This window comes from Diabrotica undecimpunctata, chromosome 7 (assembly GCF_040954645.1).
Source record: "Diabrotica undecimpunctata isolate CICGRU chromosome 7, icDiaUnde3, whole genome shotgun sequence".
Lineage (NCBI taxonomy): Eukaryota > Metazoa > Arthropoda > Insecta > Coleoptera > Chrysomelidae > Diabrotica > Diabrotica undecimpunctata.
The window spans coordinates 91,628,975-91,648,173 of NC_092809.1; the positions used below are offsets into that span (position 1 = coordinate 91,628,975).

At 32.1% G+C, this 19,199-nt stretch overlaps 1 protein-coding gene across 4 annotated transcripts in view; it reads left to right on the top strand.

The window, feature by feature from the left end:
• The window catches only part of Ack-like (activated Cdc42 kinase-like), a 212,344-nt gene that overhangs the window by 64,072 nt on the left and 129,073 nt on the right, over positions 1 to 19,199 (top strand). For all 4 annotated transcript variants that reach the window (XM_072537697.1, XM_072537694.1, XM_072537696.1 and 1 more), the window contains exon 4: positions 12,019 to 12,317. In XM_072537697.1, coding sequence (XP_072393798.1) covers positions 12,019 to 12,317 — 299 coding nt within the window. The remainder of the gene's footprint in view (positions 1 to 12,018; positions 12,318 to 19,199) is intronic.

Genomic DNA, 19,199 nt, shown 5'->3' on the forward strand with positions numbered 1-19,199 from the left:
TTTACGAAGTTAAAAAATATTTAAAATTAATTTATTATTCTTTTTTCGTTGCCTCTGATTTTATCCTGTAAAAGACTAAAGATATTCGTTTTCTAGTAGTTTAAGTTGTAATATAAGATTCTGTGGAAACCTTTCTATCAAATTGCCATATTTAGTGTTTAAATTTTTTTTTTAATGTTGTAATCGTTTTTTAGTTTCTTTTTTAAATCTGGACATATATTGGCTAGTAAACGTGTTGAAAATATCCAGTATTACTTAGTTTTTCAGTAATGACAACAAAGCTACTGTTGACTATTTAAACTACGAGAAAACAAATTTATTTAGTCTTCTAGGAGATAAAATAACTAGCACTTAAAAAAGATTAAAACATTAATTTCAAATATTTTTAACATCGTAAATAAATTGAATGATTTATTGATTAATTTTGAAATATCCTCGATAAAAACAACAACAAAACACCTTGAAATACAGTAAAAAATATAAAGTTTTAATCAAACAATAACATAACCTTAAAATATGAACATTCATAGTAAATATTTTAATACTTTGATATTTTTACCCCACAAATTCACGAACAACAAATAATACCAATCGTACAGAATGAATGTTCATAACGAAAAGTCCTTATTTATTCTTCAAACAATTAAAAAAAACAATATTTTCAACTTCTTATGGGACAAATACACACAAAGTGACATCAGAGCTTGGGTAGTCCATAGACAAACAACTCAATTTCTTGGATTTTGAACGCCCAGATGTCATTGTAGGAAAACCACTCCACAGTGAACGAGTTACCATTTTATGTGATGTGTCTGGGCGTGGGATTATCAGTCTTTATTTCGTTGAAGATGAGAACGAGCAACCAGTTACTGTTAGTGTACGTTCACACAAACTGCTATGGCGCGATCAGCAATGCGATGCTTGGCTAGACGATGATAACAAACACGTGTATCTTAAGTGCCTTGTTCAAATAGCGAGCGATATTGATGTGGAAAAATAATTAATAAACAATGTTAGAATTCGTCCGGTCCTATGGGAGCAACAATAAAAAAACTACCACAATAGTGGTAATAGTGGCTATTGTGGTAGTTTTTTGTCCCAATAGGGACACTACATTTTGGGTTGAGGTTGCAAGGGAGTTACAAGTGACAAGTAAATATTAATTACTGTTTATTAATAATTACGTTACTACATATTATGCTCTTGCTTATTTGAGATGTTTGTAATTGGAAAACCAGGCTGTCCAATAATTCACAATATATAATAATAGTCTCCCGTTTTATACCGCTGTCGCGGCTTTGGGAGTATAGCAGGGTAGTCTGCTATATCTAGGGCTACGGTATACAAGGAAGGTAACATGGCCAGTGCTACGCTTCAACCGTCTATTATTACCCCTGGTTTTACCCAAGGTACTCATTTTTATTCAGGCTGAGTCGACCTGGGGCCTATAGACATTTTTAAAATGTCTAGATGTTCTTGCCGGCGGTGGGATTCGAACCCCGGACCACCGGCTTGCGAGTCAAGCATCCTACCGCTTGCGCTACGCAGGCCCTCACAGCAGGAATTCACAATAATTCACAAAAAGATTAGTTTAGTTTGGGTTATCAAAACTGTATTTAAACAGAACTCTGAATAATATATGAAAATGTTAACGAATGTTGTTAATAAATAATTATATTTTTCCAGTATCAAAATACCCAAATAATTAAGACAATAAAAGTTAAATGCTGCTAATGCTATTAATTAATAATTCACCAAAAACACCTACGTATAATACACACTTGGGCACATTTTAAAAGTTTAATTTTCATTAACATGACTGGCAATTTACCATAAACTGAAGAAAGTGATATGATGTCTGAGAATATTCACAGCGATTCACTTAATGATGAGCATGACCTGTTATCACAAAATAATAAAAGTCTAACTGAAGAATATATTGCAGATGATAATAACAGGCTGAAATTAATACGGGAACTTCCGACGACAATAATTCATTATATAACGAAGAACTCCAACCTAGTACGTCATCCTCTAGTAAGCGCTCCAAAAATACTAACCAAGGGCGTAAACGTAAACAAGATGATTTGGATATCGAGCGATTCATATCCTTGGAAGAAAAAAAATTAGAGTTACTAGACTCTGCGACTAACCAAAACAGAATGATGATGAAGATTATCATTTTTTAATGAGTTTATACCCACCTTTAAAAAGAATGCATGACGACACTAAAATGTGGTTCCGTTGAAAGATGCAAGAGTTTCTGTATAATTGTACTGTAACAACTAACAACAACACGGACAATCCCATACGAGTACAGTTGCAGGGATTCCGTTTGGTTCACGTACGTCAGATTCCACCCTATCTGATTTAAAACTATAAACATGTGCACGTATATTAATAAAATGGTTCTCTATTATTCTTGTCTATTTTTTATACGCATTATAACAGTTGCACCATTGAGAGAATGTATTGGATAGACACATCACTTTTTATATTTCTCCATGAAATCTAATTACTTAGTTCTAAGTAAGTTTCTAACGCTGAAGTGTGATCGTGCGCGAACGGGACTCCCTGTATTTTTTTTGGTAGATTTATGAAAATATTAGATGAACTATTTTAATATTCAAACGTACCTTGAAGTTATTTTAAGCCGTTCTTTAACGCCTATTGGTTTCCTCCCATGGTACAATGAATACACAAGGTATGATACATAATGTTCCAAAATCAGTTCGCTTTCGCGCATGACGTAGTCAAGATCGCTTATTCCCGCAACATTTGAATGTAGTTGTATAGGAAAGACTTTTAATTTTAAGTTTTTTTATATAATTTGGCTAATTTAATTATAGTAATTATAAAGAGATGATAAAATTATGTTATTATAATATTTATCCTTTATAAAACATATATATCCTTTATAAGACAAGTTTTAATTATCTTTTATTACACGTAGGTACAGGTTAATTAACTTATACTCCAGAGTTCGATATTTCAGATGTTTAAAAAGATACAGAAAAGTGGTAATGGAGGTACACAAAATTTGTACGTATATATACCTACTGAACTAAACACAAAATCAAAATAAATAATGACAAAGTCAACTTTATTTATATCGAATGAGCTAGCTGGCCATCGAATATGAGTGTAGTGAGGGCACACAATATTGCACAACATTTAAAATGACATTTTTGTAATATTCACACATAAAATTATCTTGGTATTGTTTATAATAATGATAACATTGTATATTCTAATAATGATAACATGATTTAACAAAGAAAAATATGTTATTCTGGAAGATGCTAAATTGATTTCCTCCGAAACAGTTCTTATTGCAAATTGCATAGCAGGCTGAGGCTAGTTTCTTACTTAACAAATCGATACGAAAAAACCATTTAAGGTTTTATGACTAATAATTAATAAAAATAAAGATTTAGACTTACGTCGTTGACCTAGAAGTAGTAAGAAGCTGCTTACCATACTTTTTGGACTCTCTGTGTTGCCTCCTTGTACGCGTTTCTTTTGGTTGGTTAAAAGGGTAGCCGATGTTGATTTAGGCAAATAAAGGCTAGGTACTGCCTCAGGTTTGAGTTTTAGACCCTTTTTAGAAACGTAATTTAAAAGTTCCTGTTGTAGATTTCTTTGGTAATCTTCAGTTTTAAAATGTGTATAACAAATTCTTGCAGTATTACAATTAAAATTATCCTATCTACAACAAGATATAATCCACAGTTTTCTGGTCACGCTATCTTTAGGAAATGTATGAAACCTAAAGATTTTATCTTCATTGTCACTATTGCAACAAGCAATTGCACAGCGTACTTTGAAAAAGGTACAAAACCAGATATACAATGGCAAATAAAAACTTTCAGTTTTACAAAAAAATACTATACAGTATAAATAAATAGTAACTAAACACCATTTGTATAAAGACACATATATAAGCATATATCTAAATTATTTTTCTATTATAAAATAGATGACTCAGTCAGTATTGAGATACTTTAAAATATATTTATTATCTCATAACTTGCAATTTGCAATAGTCACCATTGATAACCGATATTATTGTTGAACTTTTGTTTTTATACAAGCTTTCTGTCTTGCCGGTGTAAAGTCGTCTGAAGTCGATATTTATTGTGTTTTGCGTTTGAACTAATTTGTGTCTTATTTTCATATTATTATATTGTTTGATAAGTAAATTTTGCATATAATAATCGGTAGGTTATAGTAATGTGTATATTTTTTATTTTACTAAATTTCATTATAACTCATCTAAAATACCATATTGAATTCTAAAACAGATTCTTCTCTATTGTACTCTATTTTGTTTTTATTTTAGTAAAACTGCTTGGAAGTGAGTGACAGTGAATCAGAATAAGCAAATCTACTACTATTTATCTACTCACAGTATTTCCTCTGCAGACAATTTTTAAATTTCAAGGGATTTGCATACAAAAAGAGTACTTATATTATTAGTATATGTATGAAAACAAAAATAAATATTTCGCCTGAATCTCTAGGAGAAGTAAAGGTTTTACGCTACTGAAAATATATTTTTTATTCAATTATAACCAAAACAAAACATTTAAAAAAAAATTAGATCACTCTTTAACCATAATTTCAAAATTAATGTGTACATTAAGCTGTAATAATGGGTTCGAGGTGGTTCGGGCGATCTTAACTACGTCACACTCCTGGGCGAGCTGTCAAATGTCATGCGCAATATCATACCTTGTGTATTCATAGCACCATGGTTTCCTCCAGTTTGTGTGCATTTTCTCTACGTACGGAGTTATATCTCTCTGAATATAGTCGAATGTTTCTAAAGGCATCCGAAAATATTCTCGAAATTTATCAGGATACGTAATTAGTTTAGCAAATAAATAATGAAACTATCCAAACATTCAACTTTTTTTGGATGTTGCTGTAACACGATCACCATACCCGATCATTATTAATATTTCAAAACGATCTTTTTCATCAATTACGGTGAATTGGTTTGTCAACAGGTACCTACTAGATACTACTCGTTTATTTCTTACTACCTTGTTTTAATACAAAAAAACATGATACGACTTACGTTTTTTTAATTAATATGATTACATATTGTAAGGATGTGGAATGTTTGGAGCATTTTGAACATTTGAAATATTTTTTAAATTACAGTGAAACTTGGATAATTCGAATCTCAAGGGACCGTTAAAAAAATTCGAATTATCCAAAAATTCGAATTATCCAAAAATTCGAATTAAAAATATATCCACAAAAAACAAATATGCCTACAAAAACATCTGCAAACGATAAAAATCAACAATAGTTGACCATTTTTATCGCTTGCAGATGTTTTCTGCAGAAATATCGAATTATTTTATCGTTTGCAGAATTATCCAAAAATTCGAATAAAAAATATATCCACAAAAAACAAAGATGCCTAAGAAAACATCTACAAATGATAAAAATCAACAATAATTGATCATTTTTATCGATTGCAGATGTTTTCGTTACAATTTTTGCCCGAATTTTGTCAACCGAAAATGGGCCAAAAAAATTCGGCCAGAATACCAATTAAAGCATTTGCAAGTTATAACAAATGGTCAATTATTGTTGATTTTTATCATTTGCAGGTTTTCTCATTGGTATTTTTGGCCAAATCTTGGCCGAAACAATCGGCAGATAAAAAATTCCCGGTGAGAACGCATTAGTAAAACAATAAAACATTTTGTCTTAAAAAATTTATTGAAAATAAGAATACATATTTGCTACAATTAATGAAAATAGACTAATTTTTTCCAAAGAAATCAGAAATTTTTAGCTGCTTTTTAGAATTTAACTTCTCGGTAATGACAAACGATTCTAAGATGTTCAGTGAACTAAAAATAGAGTGACTTACATCATTTTTACTTTCAAAGTACCGTTTAAGTTGCGTAATATGGTGTGTTGCTTCGGCCGCACTCGGAACATGTATTTCTCCCGCCACTGATGATGCGTCGTCTTCATCACTCTCTTGTTTTTCATCATTGTCCTTAAGCACTTTAGCGATGATCTCTGTATCGGTTATTTCACCACATACTACAACATCTTCATCCACGTTGACAAAATCTTCATAAGAGATGGCAGGATCAGAAATGATGTCCCCCCAGCAGTCAACTGAAAGCAGCTCTTCTGTTAAATTGTCGTCTGTGTTCTCTTCCTTTTTTATAAAACCAGCTCTTTTGAAACAGTGTTTGATCGTTTCAGGTGTTACTTGGTCCCAAGCTTTCTTACACACTCGAGATGCTTGTAGAATGTCTAACTTTATTTTAAGGGTGTCGCAATCTTCCATCAATATGTTTTCAACCAAAAAACGTCTGTAAAAATGTTTAAAAAATTTTTATGACACCCTGGTCCATAGGCTGGAGAACTGAAATCATGTTAGCAGGAAAAAAAATAACTTTTACATTTTCCATCAGTGGGATAGTGGTGTGTGCCGTACAATTGTCAATAAACAAAATAACTTTTCTTTTTTCTTTTATGAACTTTTTGTCTAATTTTTTCAGCCAGTTCTCGAAAAGATCACTAGTCATCCAAGCTCTTGCGCTGCTCACATATTCCACTGGTTTTGACTTGACGTTCTTAAAACAACGCGGATTAGCCGACTTGCCAATCATCAGTAGAGGCAATCTTTCCAATCCGTCCATGTTTGCACCAATTAGGAGAGTTACTCTTTCTTTACTTAGTTTTCCTCCTTGACATTTTTCGTTTTTAAATGCTAGCGTTTTGTCAGGAGTGCATTTAAAAAAGAGACCCGTCTCGTCAACATTAAAGATATCTCTTTCATCTATACCCTGAATCATCTCTTCCAAATTTTTTTTCCACTGGTTGGCTTCTTGCTGATTAACGGTCCCACCTTCTCCACAAATGGATTTGAAAGAAATTTTGTTGCGTTCTTTAAAGCCGTTGAGCCACCCTGTACTCGCCTTAAAATTATTTTTCCCCATTTCAATAGCAAATTGTTCAGCTTTGCTTCTTATAAGGGGACCACTCACGGGCATCTTCTTATCCCTAGCTTGTTTGAACCATTTGAACACACAACTGTCTAAATTTGGATTTTCTGGCTCCCTTAACCTTTTTCGATCTTTACCGCACTCACTTTCACTGTTGAGATTTTTTGCTTTATTCTTCAAGTAAGTGGATAATGTGTTAGGAGGAATTCCAAAGTCCCTGGCAATCTCAGATTTTTTCTTCGTCCCCTTTTCTACTTCTCTAATTGCCGCTATTTTTTCCGATAACGTTAAAGTTTTGTATGTTTTCGTATTACCATGCGACGACATCTTTACTCAATACGAAGTGACTTGACGTGATTTGCGGTGATTGCAATTGCAACGCCAGCGCATCTCAACTGAAGGGGCGAATTAAAGAAGATCTCGAATTAACGAAGTTCGAATTAAGCAGGTTCTACTGTATTATTCTCATCTGTCTTAGTAAATAAATTAACCTATTCTTTACATATAAAATGATTTATTTCTCCTTTTAACAAGTTTTTTTCTACCAAGCTTGATATGTATGAATCAGGAATAACAAGTTCTTTTAAAATCTGCAAAAATATACAGGGCGACTCAATTAAATTAAATAAGTTAAGGGTATTTCCGGCGAAACCGTAAGTAGAGTAGTAACAAAAAAATGGTGTCAGATGCGTTATGTGTCATTGTACTTGCATGCAAAGTTTCATGGAAGGTGTCCTTTTTGTTTTAAAAATATTTAGTTGGTTCCATACTTTATCCCAAACCTGTATATTCAAAGCACATTATGAATCTAGTGTTAACTGATATAGACGAGGGAATTTTTAAAAATGGATAACGTTTGGGCTTGATTTTAAAATAAAAAAAAAACGAAATACATGGTTATAAGGAAATCGGAAAGAACGATTTCCGAAGTGGATATTGAAACGTCAATAAACGTAATTTAACCTTTAATTGTGGCTTATTCCCATTTAAATAGTAATTTCTTGGTACTTATTCTAGAACTTTGTACCAGCTTGTACAGACCTAGTGGATGGATATCATATGTTTTTTAGAATCGCTTAGTAGTCTCCAAAAAATGTTTGGTTTCTGCGATATATTGCCTGGTTTTCATACAAGATATTATTAACTATTTCAGGTTCTCTGCAACTTAACTCTACATGAAACAGTCCCATCGTGTGCAGCTGATTTCTGCTTTTTCGCATTATTTAAGCCCTCTTAGCGCATATTAGTCAAAAATACATTTTGCTATGGGCTTGACGGGTTATACTTACCCAGTAAGCGTTATGTTGTGTTTGGATCCAGGCTTTTTTCAGGTCGTGGACTGACCTTTTTGGCACTCCTAGGACTGGCTCCGGCACCAAGTATTTTATAGCTGATCCTCTTCTGGCAGATGTATCAGTTCTTTCACTACTGTGTATTCATCAGTGACCTGGAACCTACACCAATGTGACACTGTTATGTCCCGCTTCTATATAACTGTTGTTGCATCCATTGTGAGGCATTTATTGTTGTTCGCCAAGGACTTCTAAGTGGACGGTATCTTTATTTGCTCTATTCATTTCTTTTGTAATTTTGTAAGCAAAAGTTTGTGTTCCATGTATATCATATTCATGGTTTGACTTGAAATACTTTTTGATCCGTTCCAAGCTTTCCTGTATATTTCTTTGTTTTCCTATATTTACTGCAAGATTTTTGCTTCTTATTTTCTTTTTTTTTAATTTTTATTATTTAACGATATTTCGTAAAGATCTGTTATACTTTCTTATTGTAGTAAGTACACTTTAAATACTTGTTGTTATCTGAGTGATATTAAATTCTTTGGCTTCTTCTATCATCTTAATATTCGAATTGATCCAACTAGTAAATAGTGGTCGGAACATACCTCACTTCTTGTTTAATTGCTATTATGTCTCTATTGTTTTATTGATCCTCGAGCACTCCATGTGTATTTATAAATATATTTATGTCTAAAGAACGTGTTCGTGATTTTCAATTTATTCTCGGAAGCGAAGTGTCTCTTCATGTTCGTTGTCATTTAAGTTTTGTTCTCAGTTTGTTCTCACTATTTGTGGAATGGTCATGTTTCCGATTGTAGTATTTAATATACCTCCTATAATGATATGGTCTGTTTTATGTTGTTAAGTATTTTTTCTCCCGTTTTATCTTCGCTTGAAGCAGAAAAGCCAATAATTTCTATATGATATCTAGCACATTGAAATCTGGTTGTTCCTATCCGGCCATTTATGTATGGATAGTTTTTATGTGATGTTTTCACAAAACAAAATACATCGTTCATATTCTCTAGTAGAGGCGTGATAAGGTCAATATCCGGGTGATTTTAACATGTTTTGAACGGCTCTATTTAACTAATGGAAGATTAGTCATTCACTTCGAACGTCCGATTATTCACTACAACGCAATAGTCCGTTCTAAATTTTCCTCAAGTACAGGCCTAGATCTATAAACTAGGCAAAGTTTAAAGGAATGACACAACCAAATTTTTCGAATTGTGCTGACTATCAGTATGATTGGAAATAGTAATTCGTCCATCGAGAAACCGAAAAACTTTGATGATAAAAACTGTTTCCTCAAGAGATAATAGCATATTTACTCGAGGATGTCAATCGAACAACAGAATTAATAAGAAGTGATATACTGCTAGACATATTCTTCTTGTAGTGTTTATTCGTTTCGGATGTTCGCGGCCATTATAGCAATCTATACTTTGCACACTGCTGCTCTGAAAAGATTTGTGGTTGTTGTATTGAACCACGTACGTAGATTCAGCCAGGAAATCCTTCACTTTCCTGGTCTTTGCTTTCATTCTGGACTAGACTACCGTAGCGCTTTTTACAATATTAAGTATGGTCTTTGTCTGTAGCATTTTAACGCCTAGTATTCAGTCCCATGTTAATTCGAAATATCTTAATAATAAAAATTTTCACTAATATATTCGTAAAAGCTTGTCATATAAAAAACATTACAATTCATTACTTAAATAAAGGCAAAAAATGTGCGAAAAACCTCTCTCTCCAATGGCGCTACAGTCCAAGTCGAGCCTTGGCCTCCTCCAAACTTTGCTTCCAACCTTGCCGGTCCCGCGCAGATCTTCTCCAGGTTCTGACGGCTAGCAGCGAAAAACCTGATGAGACCAAAGAATTGAAATACTTATAATGCAGTGGCAAATAAAAGGGTGTAAAAATTCGTGTTTGTATATTCTTTTCACATTTTTGTTGACGTGACAACGTCTTAAATTAGGTTGTGGCTCGGAGTCACTCATGAAAAAGTGTAACGCCCGCTCACGTCTGTTACGATGAGTCACCGAACGAGAGAGAGGCCCGCCGGACCGGCGAATGCCTTGCGTCTCTCTCCCACTCAAACATGATTGGTCCGCTGCGCGCGCAGCACTAGAGAATTAGGCGCGTTGAATCGGTGCGTGCTTGTGTTCACACGTGTGGTTAAAGTATCGTCAGCTGTGTCTGTAATGAAAATGTGGAGTGCTTAGATTCGTCATTTACAACAACTACAACAATAAAGGTAAATAATTGTACACTAATATTTCATTATCGTAAACTATGATTGATTGATTAATTGTTAGATTGACACAAAAGTTGAGAAACTGAGTTTATAGGTTATGTCATACTATTGACAAATGTTGATAGTGTTAAGTAAATTATTAGTTTAAATCACCCTGCAATCAATCGTAATTCAGTCGATTGAGAAGAAACAGCGCGTTTCAACTGCAAACAACTATTGTGCAATTTAATAATATTCATATCAATAAATATTCCACCGAGAAAAAGACGTTGTCACGTAAAATCTTCGCCCGTAAAACCGACTTTACAGGCAACCGATTTTTTTGAGTGAATACTTCTTGTCATCGCTTGGTAAGATATTTTTGCACGGGTCCGGAATATATCATATTTAGTGTGACTCGAAATATTGAGACGCGTGCAGTAACCTTGCGATATACAGTAATATATATAATATACGTCATATAGGTACACTTATTATAAAAATAAAATGACGTTTAACAAACGTCATTGTATCTTTGTATAACAACTCGAGAACAACTGGATCGATTTCGCTAATTTTGATTTTCAAATATTTGTAAAAAATAAAATAAATTAAATTAAATCGAATCTAATCGAATTGATCGAGTGGAAACGAATTGAATCGAATAAAATAAAATAATGTAAAATAAAAGAATTTAAACTATAAACCATCGCTCCCTGCTTAGACGATAAGAAAGCTCGGTCACTCCCTGATTGCCATATTCGGTTTTTTTTTTATCAATTATAATGAAATATAATGATAATCAAAATGAAGTAATTAAACATAAATACAAAATAATAATGAAAAGGTAAATGGTCAATAAATTTTATATTATATTTAACAAATTTTGAAAATTACTAAAATCATTAAACAAAATTTTTATGTGTGTTGTCATTATAAAAAAAATATTAACAATTCAGTAATAAGCAGACATAAAATTTCATTAACCTACATAGTACTATTGCGCTATAAGTACGGCACTCTCCAAGTGCCATGCGCCGTTTTTATTTACTATTTAATTAATTTAGAATAGTCACGTACAAACTAAAAGTTTGCGTATCAACCACCAATATACGAATGAAAATATTTTCCTATCTCGTGGCATATGTGAATGGAAATTTTCTCATCTCGTCTTCTGTTGGAAGCTGCAGCTGTTGATGCCAAATGTTTGAAATACGTATGTGTTTTTTAAATACATTCAAATTCTGTGTATTGGTCAGTTATGTAGTATTGTGTTGTAATATTGGTGTATTGGTTTCATAACCACAGAAGGACATGAATTCAAACTCCAGCTCAGATTTATATTTATGCTTTAAAACATACTTCTCAGAAATTCTAATTACGTTACTCGAAATGCTATCTTCGTTCGTGAGCCTAATTTTTTCACCATTTTTTAATGAGGTCTTCACCACAGTTGTTATGTAACATACCATTACATTAAAGTATTTTTTATTTTCAGGTTGCAATAAAATGTTTATCACGGGACCGAATGCAAAGCAATATGGTGGAATTTTTAAAAGAAGCTTCGATTATGCACAACATAGATCATCCGAACATCGTTCGATTCTTTGGAGTAGTCTTACCTAATATAGACGGTAGCCTAATGTTAGTAACTGAATTAGCTCCACTTCGATCCTTATTGGAGTGTCTTAAAGAACCTTCATTAAGATCCAGCTTTCCAGTTCTCACTCTCTGTGATTTCGCTTATCAGATCTGCGATGGAATGCAGTACCTGGAAGCAAATAGACTGATACATAGGTGAGTTATTTATAATTCTTTATTATTACTTTCTGTTATATAAAATTATAGAATAATAATAAACATTTGCTATTTGGGAAGTAGCGACTAAGCGACTAGTGTTTAAGGGTTTCATGTGACGAATACTGGCTCTGACTATTTGGGGTTTTCCCATCGTCAGTCGGTATGTTAGTCCGAATTAAAGAAGACAATTAATACCGAACAATCTTCGGCAACTATACCATATTTATGAACATAATAAAATTTTATGAACAAAAATATCTGACAATTCGCTAGTAGGTCCTTAAAAAATTTAAAGTCGCATTTGCGTTGTGCTCGCCACTATCTTTGTTATAGACCATTACGAGATAATATCATTACGTATGATAACTCTCGCTTCTTGCAATATGTTTATACCAAATTTTTATGCAGTATGTTTCATTAGTATATAACCGTTGTTTCAATTTTCGAATCATAAAACATTTATTTTCCTTTACAAAATTTTTAATATATCTGAAAAAATTATCTTCAATGAAAAATATATCGGAATTTGGCGAAAATAACGCTGATTATAAAATATTAAATGGAAGTGGAAATTAGCTTCAAAATATGTACTTAATTAAACCAAAACGACCTTATTTAATACAAAATTTAATTTTTTGTCAGTAGCTACATTTAAAACAAATAAGTATTAAACAAATAAGTTAAAATTATCCCAGGTTCATTCTAGAAAGTCAGTACTTATTTCACAATGTATTTATAATGGATTATAATTATATATCATCCTATAAATAATCGTAATTGTAAAGTTTTGTCAGTTTTTATATCCCGTTCGTTATAAGCGTCCTTATTTGACTTTAATTGTGAAGTAATGGAGGAATTATTAATGAAATCGATATATTTAGTTTGATTTGAAGGAACATTGCATTTTATAATCTAATCATTTGCGACTGTTAAAATACTCAATTTTGCATAATTATGTTTAACTTTAAAAGATCTATATCACTTTTCATTACAAGTTTTGATTATATTGTAAGTTTTTTTCATACGATAAAATTTTGAAAGCATTTAATATATCCTCGCCCATTGTATTTCGAAGGTTTTTATTCAACTGTCATCGCTAGTATTTTAATATTTTTCAAAAGACACATTCTATTCACACCTATGATTTCTGAATTTTGACAATTTTTCTGTAAAAAATACACGCAATTCCCATTCTGATTTCAGGCTTTCGTTCCAATAGAGGCGACCTTGTAGTACCTTGTCTCGATAATTCTCGCTTTGCTAATTATTTTGATGCCAAATTGAAAGTTGGAAGCTTATTTGATATTTATTAGGCGGTATTAGAGTGTATTGAGGAAAGAGTGTGAAAGGCATCTTATTTCACAAAAAATTGTCTGTTTACCAGATTTTATTGGAAACGTCAAATGACTATAAAGTTAGGTTCGCACGACAAGAAGTTTTTAAAGGCTTTGAAGTTTAAAAGTAATAAATCTAATTCAACCACATAGTCAAGGCACTTAAAACTAGTACAAACCACTCCTTTTAACCCTTTCCCGGGTAACACATTTTACTTACGTAACCGGGCAACTCGGGTCCGGTGGGCCCACCACTGTTCTTAAATGTACTATTCATATTTACCCATATATTTCTAATATTCTTTTTTTATTTTTTATTAAAGTTAAATTTAAATTGTCTAGATTAAAAAAAAAGGTGCTACTGTAGTATGCGGTCTACCTCCAGGGTGCGATCTACCTGAAGGATTTGCACAAAATAATGAAATGCAAGAAAACTTTTGTAGAAAAAATATTTATTCGCAAGTAATAAACGTTTGGAGCCAAATAAAGACTTAATTCATAAATAAAAACAAACTTTTGTAAATCTACCAGGCCATTTTATTTAAAAAGAGGGTTTGATGTTTACGCATACCCTGGAAAAAGATTACGGTGTTGTTGCCTTTCATTATTGTGTGAAAACCTTTCTGAGAAAAGATTATGGTAATTATCAGCTCATGTATAAAGAACCGACAAAAACCATCTTTACAAAATGAATAAAACGCATAAGTCAGAAGAATATTATTATTTTACCTTTACAAATAACACTTTGTCATATCAATTTACTATTTTAGTTGGGACTAAGCCACAAGATTAGCTTATTCCCAACTAGAAGAGCAAATTGATATGACAAATTAAATTATTATTAAATATTAGGTTAAAAAAACAATAAAAATAAAGAAACCATAGATTAGTCATCTATTTTTCTTTATTGCAATACTTACAAACTTCTTTAATTATACAGTGGTCATTACACACATTTCTACTGCATAGAATATAATAGAATAGACTAGAAAAAAAGTAATAATAACAATAACAATTAAAATTTACTAAAATTACATAAATCGTCAATATCACAGAATAAAACATAAAATATACAATCCATTACAATATTTCACTATATTGCAAATTGCATAATAAAACCTTACGAACTAGTTTACGAATAAATTTAACCAGCTGCATGTGATACCCAAATATACAGTGATGAGTGTCTTACCACCCGGCAAAATAGCGGAAAGGATAGAAGACAGATTAAGTTGTGAGATAGTATGAGATAAAGCTAGTTCTTGACGTGGCTATTTCACTTCAGTCATAATTATACGGATGACCTCGAAAATATTTTATTTTAATAATTTCTGATGTTAGAATAAATGATTGAATAAATTAAGATATATTATAGTAAAAAACATTAATTATTAGCGATTTTAAATTATAAATCTGTAAGTTTATTTAATAATAAAAATAACTTAACTGAAATATTTGATTAAACTAAAGGTAGGTATGTTCTATCCGAAAAAAATTATTGTAAGTGGAATTGGCATAATTGTTAGAGACGTGGTATAGTGACAAGAAGATTGAGGTTCAATTCACACCAAGGATAAAATTTTTGTTTTACTCAATCAAAAAATAATAGAAAATATAATACATATTAGGTAAAAAGTTTTCGAAAAACTCAATATTTACAATTTATTCTTATTCCAATGTTAAAAAATAGAAATACAAAATAATTCAAATTCAATTTCAGTTTTACAGTCTTCAGTTGTGATTGCAAAATAATCCGGTTAAGACTGTTTAATGCCAAATCCATCACTAAATTCTCAGTGTTAATATCAATTCCTCTGTACAGGTAATGATTTTCAAAACAATTAACAACATTGTAATGGATGCGCGCGAACAGCTGCCTGCTTTACAGCTAACCAAATCATCAAGCCATCAAAAATAATAACATACCGAGAAGTGTTTTTGCACGGTAAACAGAAACTTTTTATTGAAAAAACAATTCGTGAAAATGGTTTTAACGGTCGAGGAAAAAGTGCAAATTGTTGTCTGGCATGTGAGTGTATTATCAGACAACATGATTAGACAACAATTTGTAAATATGTTTCCAAATAGGCCGGCTCCAGCACGATCAACAATTCAGTCTATTATACGAAATTTTTTTACTTATGGAGCCGTGTTCACTCCAAGAGGAGTTCGTAAACGAAGGGAGGTAAATCCAGATTTGGAACTAAGGAACACTTTGATTTGTGCAAGTATTGAGCAAAATCCTACCCAATCAACATCTCCTATCGGAGAACAATATGGAATTTCAAGATTTAGAGTAGGTAAAATTTTGAAAAGACATGGATACCGTCCCTATAAACTTCATAAATCCAACGAACAATTCCCTGGGGATCAATATAGACGTTTAGAATTTTGTCAAACTGCAATGGAAATGGCACATCAAGATGAACATTTTTTAGAGAACGTTTTGTTTACCGATGAATGTACGTTTTCATTGCAGGGCCGTCACAATTCAATGAATGCTCGGTATTGGTCTCGAGGAAATCCTCGTCAGATTTATGTCGCTCTTACCCAGCGTCCTCGAAAAGTAAATGTTTGGGGAGGCATAATAGGGAATCATGTCATTGGTCCATTTTTTATAGACGGTACGTTGACTGGGCGGAAATACTTGGAACTTCTGCAAAATCAAATTGTCCCAGCCCTTCGTAATTTACCAATACCTTTCGATTCCATATGGTTTCAACACGATGGTTGTCCCGCACATAATTCTCGCATCGTCAGTGAATATCTCAGTGCGACTTTTCCTAATCGATTGATTAGTGGCCACGGAGATATTTTTTGGCCTGCAAGATCACCTGATTTTGCACCTTGTGATTTTTTTATGTGGGGATATATCAAGTCCAAGCTATATGGAATTGAAGACGATAGGCCTAATTCTCTCCAAGAATTAAGAGAAAAGATCTCTGATTCAATGAGAGGTATTAGTCCAGAAACATTAACTAATGTTAGACGAAACTTTTATAATAGATTGGGTTATTGTTCAGCTGCTAATGGAGGCTTATTCGAACATTTGTTGTAAATACATTTCATTAGAATAATTTTTTTTTATTTTTATAGAATTTCTACCTATTTAAATATTTTTGGAAGTACAATTATTTAGAACGTTCTTTTATGTTTGAAGAATTATTACTTTATTTTCGAAAGTACGACATTGTTTTTTCAATAAGATTTTCATGTTTTACTATAAACACTTCTAATAAAAACTGAAATAAATGTCTAGCGATTTAAAGCAAAACGATATAATATCTGCATAATTTCAAATTTTTAAAAAAGTAAAACCTTCATGTGGGATTTGAACCCTGAGCGCCTGCATGAGAACATCGTGACTTGAACTCTGATCCATCAAACTTTTATATTTCTTTAGTGACAGTTTGGGTTATTGTGCTGCTGCTAAAGGAGGCTTATTTGAACATATTGTAAATACGTTTATTTACAATATTTTTTTTTATTTTTGTAGAATTTTTACTTATTTAAACATTCTTTAAACGTTCTTTTAATTTTGAAGAATTTTTACTTTATTTTCGAAAGTACGACGATACTTTTTTTTTCAATAAGATATTTGTGTTTAACTTTAAACACTTCTAATACTAGTAACGACTGACATAAATGTTTATCGATTCAAAGCAAAACAATCTCTGCATAATTTCAAATTATTAAAAAAAAAAAGAAAGAAAACCACATGTGGGTTTTGAACTCTAATCGTCTGCGACGTCTGTGTCAAATTCTTACCACTAATCCACGAAGGATAGTGATTAATGCGTGACAAGAGTGTATGAAACTCCTCACATCATAGTAGAAATTATTCTTGGTTAATAATTTAAAACTTTATATTAAATAATTACTATTAATTAAATTATTTTATTCACATTTTTGCTTTATTGTGGTCAATCAGTTTTTACTTTATGTGAAATTAAAAAATGGAAATACGTCACACATACGTTACACATAATAATTATGACCGAGGTGATTTAGCTCGAAGCTAACGTCTAAAGGTGTGAGACTATCGATAATGGTAATGTAAATTATAGGTTTCTACCGATTATTTCCCACCTCTACGAGTTTCATCTCTTTTTATTTCACAAGGTAACTGTGTTTTCTATCTCTTACGTTAAAAAGCCGGGTGGTAAGACACTCATCACTGTATATAAAAATACTTTGTTACTTGTACCTAAACGAACTGTACTTTCTTAATTATTCGTTGAGAAACTCTTCTACTGAATAATAAGGTCTTTCAGATCGATAGGCTTTTGTCAATTGAGATGGTTGTATAATTTTTTTACCGAATATAATATAGATTTCTTTACTAACTCAGTGGATAGGATCGATAAATACACATAAAAGCTTGAATTTTTAGTGGAGTAGTCATGACTAGGTCTTGCTGGAGAAACATGTAGGTGTTCACGAATTAAGCAAACAGTTTCTAGATTATAGAGAAAGTTATAATCCCGTGATTTTTGAAGTAGCTTTTGCAATGTGTTATTGTACTGATGCCAAAAAGATACCGTATTGCTCTTTTTTGTAATTTAAAAATAACGTCAGATTGGGCAGTTGTACTAGAACCCCAAAAAGGAAGGCCATATCGAAGATGAGACTCAAACAAAGAAAAGTATGTTATTTTGGAAGATGCTAAATTGATTTCCTTCGAAACAGATCTTATTGCATAGCAGGCTGAGGCTAGTTTCCTACTTAACAAATCGATATGAAGGGACCATTTAAGGATGCTGTCTATAAAAATACCAAGAAATTTTACAGAATCAATTATACTGATCTGGCTGTTCTTAAAAAACAAGAGTTGAAGAGCTCCTTTATAGGATACTGCTACTGTCTTATCCACGTTAAAAGAGAGTAAATTAGAGTCGGGCCAGGTTTTTATTTTAAGTACATCAGACGTTATAATTGCATGAAGCGTTGCAATATTAGAGTTCTTCCAGGTAATACTGGTATCATCAGCAAAAAGAAAAGTTTTTCCATCGATTTTTAAGTTAGTGATGTCATTTATAAAGATAAGGAAAAGTAGAGGACCCAGTACTGAACCTTGTGGTATTCCACATACAATGCTTTTGTGACTAGAGTCAGTATCATTTGCTCGAACTAGTTATTTAATATTCTTCAAGTAAGATTGGAACCAATTCAAAGAAATACCTCGAATTCCGTAGAAATTTAGTTTTTTTATCAAAATGTCATGATTTACACAATCAAAAGCTTTGGAATAGTCACAAAAAACAGTGGCAGTATAAAGATTATTGTTTAGTGCTTGATAAACCTCATGTAGTACAGAAAACATAGCATCGCTCTTACATTTATTAGATATAAAGCTGAACTGACTTTGTGATAAAATGTTGTTTTCAACGAGAAAGGACATAAGTCGAGCTTTTATAAGTCTCTCAATAATTTTGGATAGGACCGGTAGTAAGGCAATAGGTCTACAGTTGCAGACATTAGATTTATCACCACCCTTATGAACAGGAACAATAATGGCTTTCTTTAGACACTCTCGAAATATACC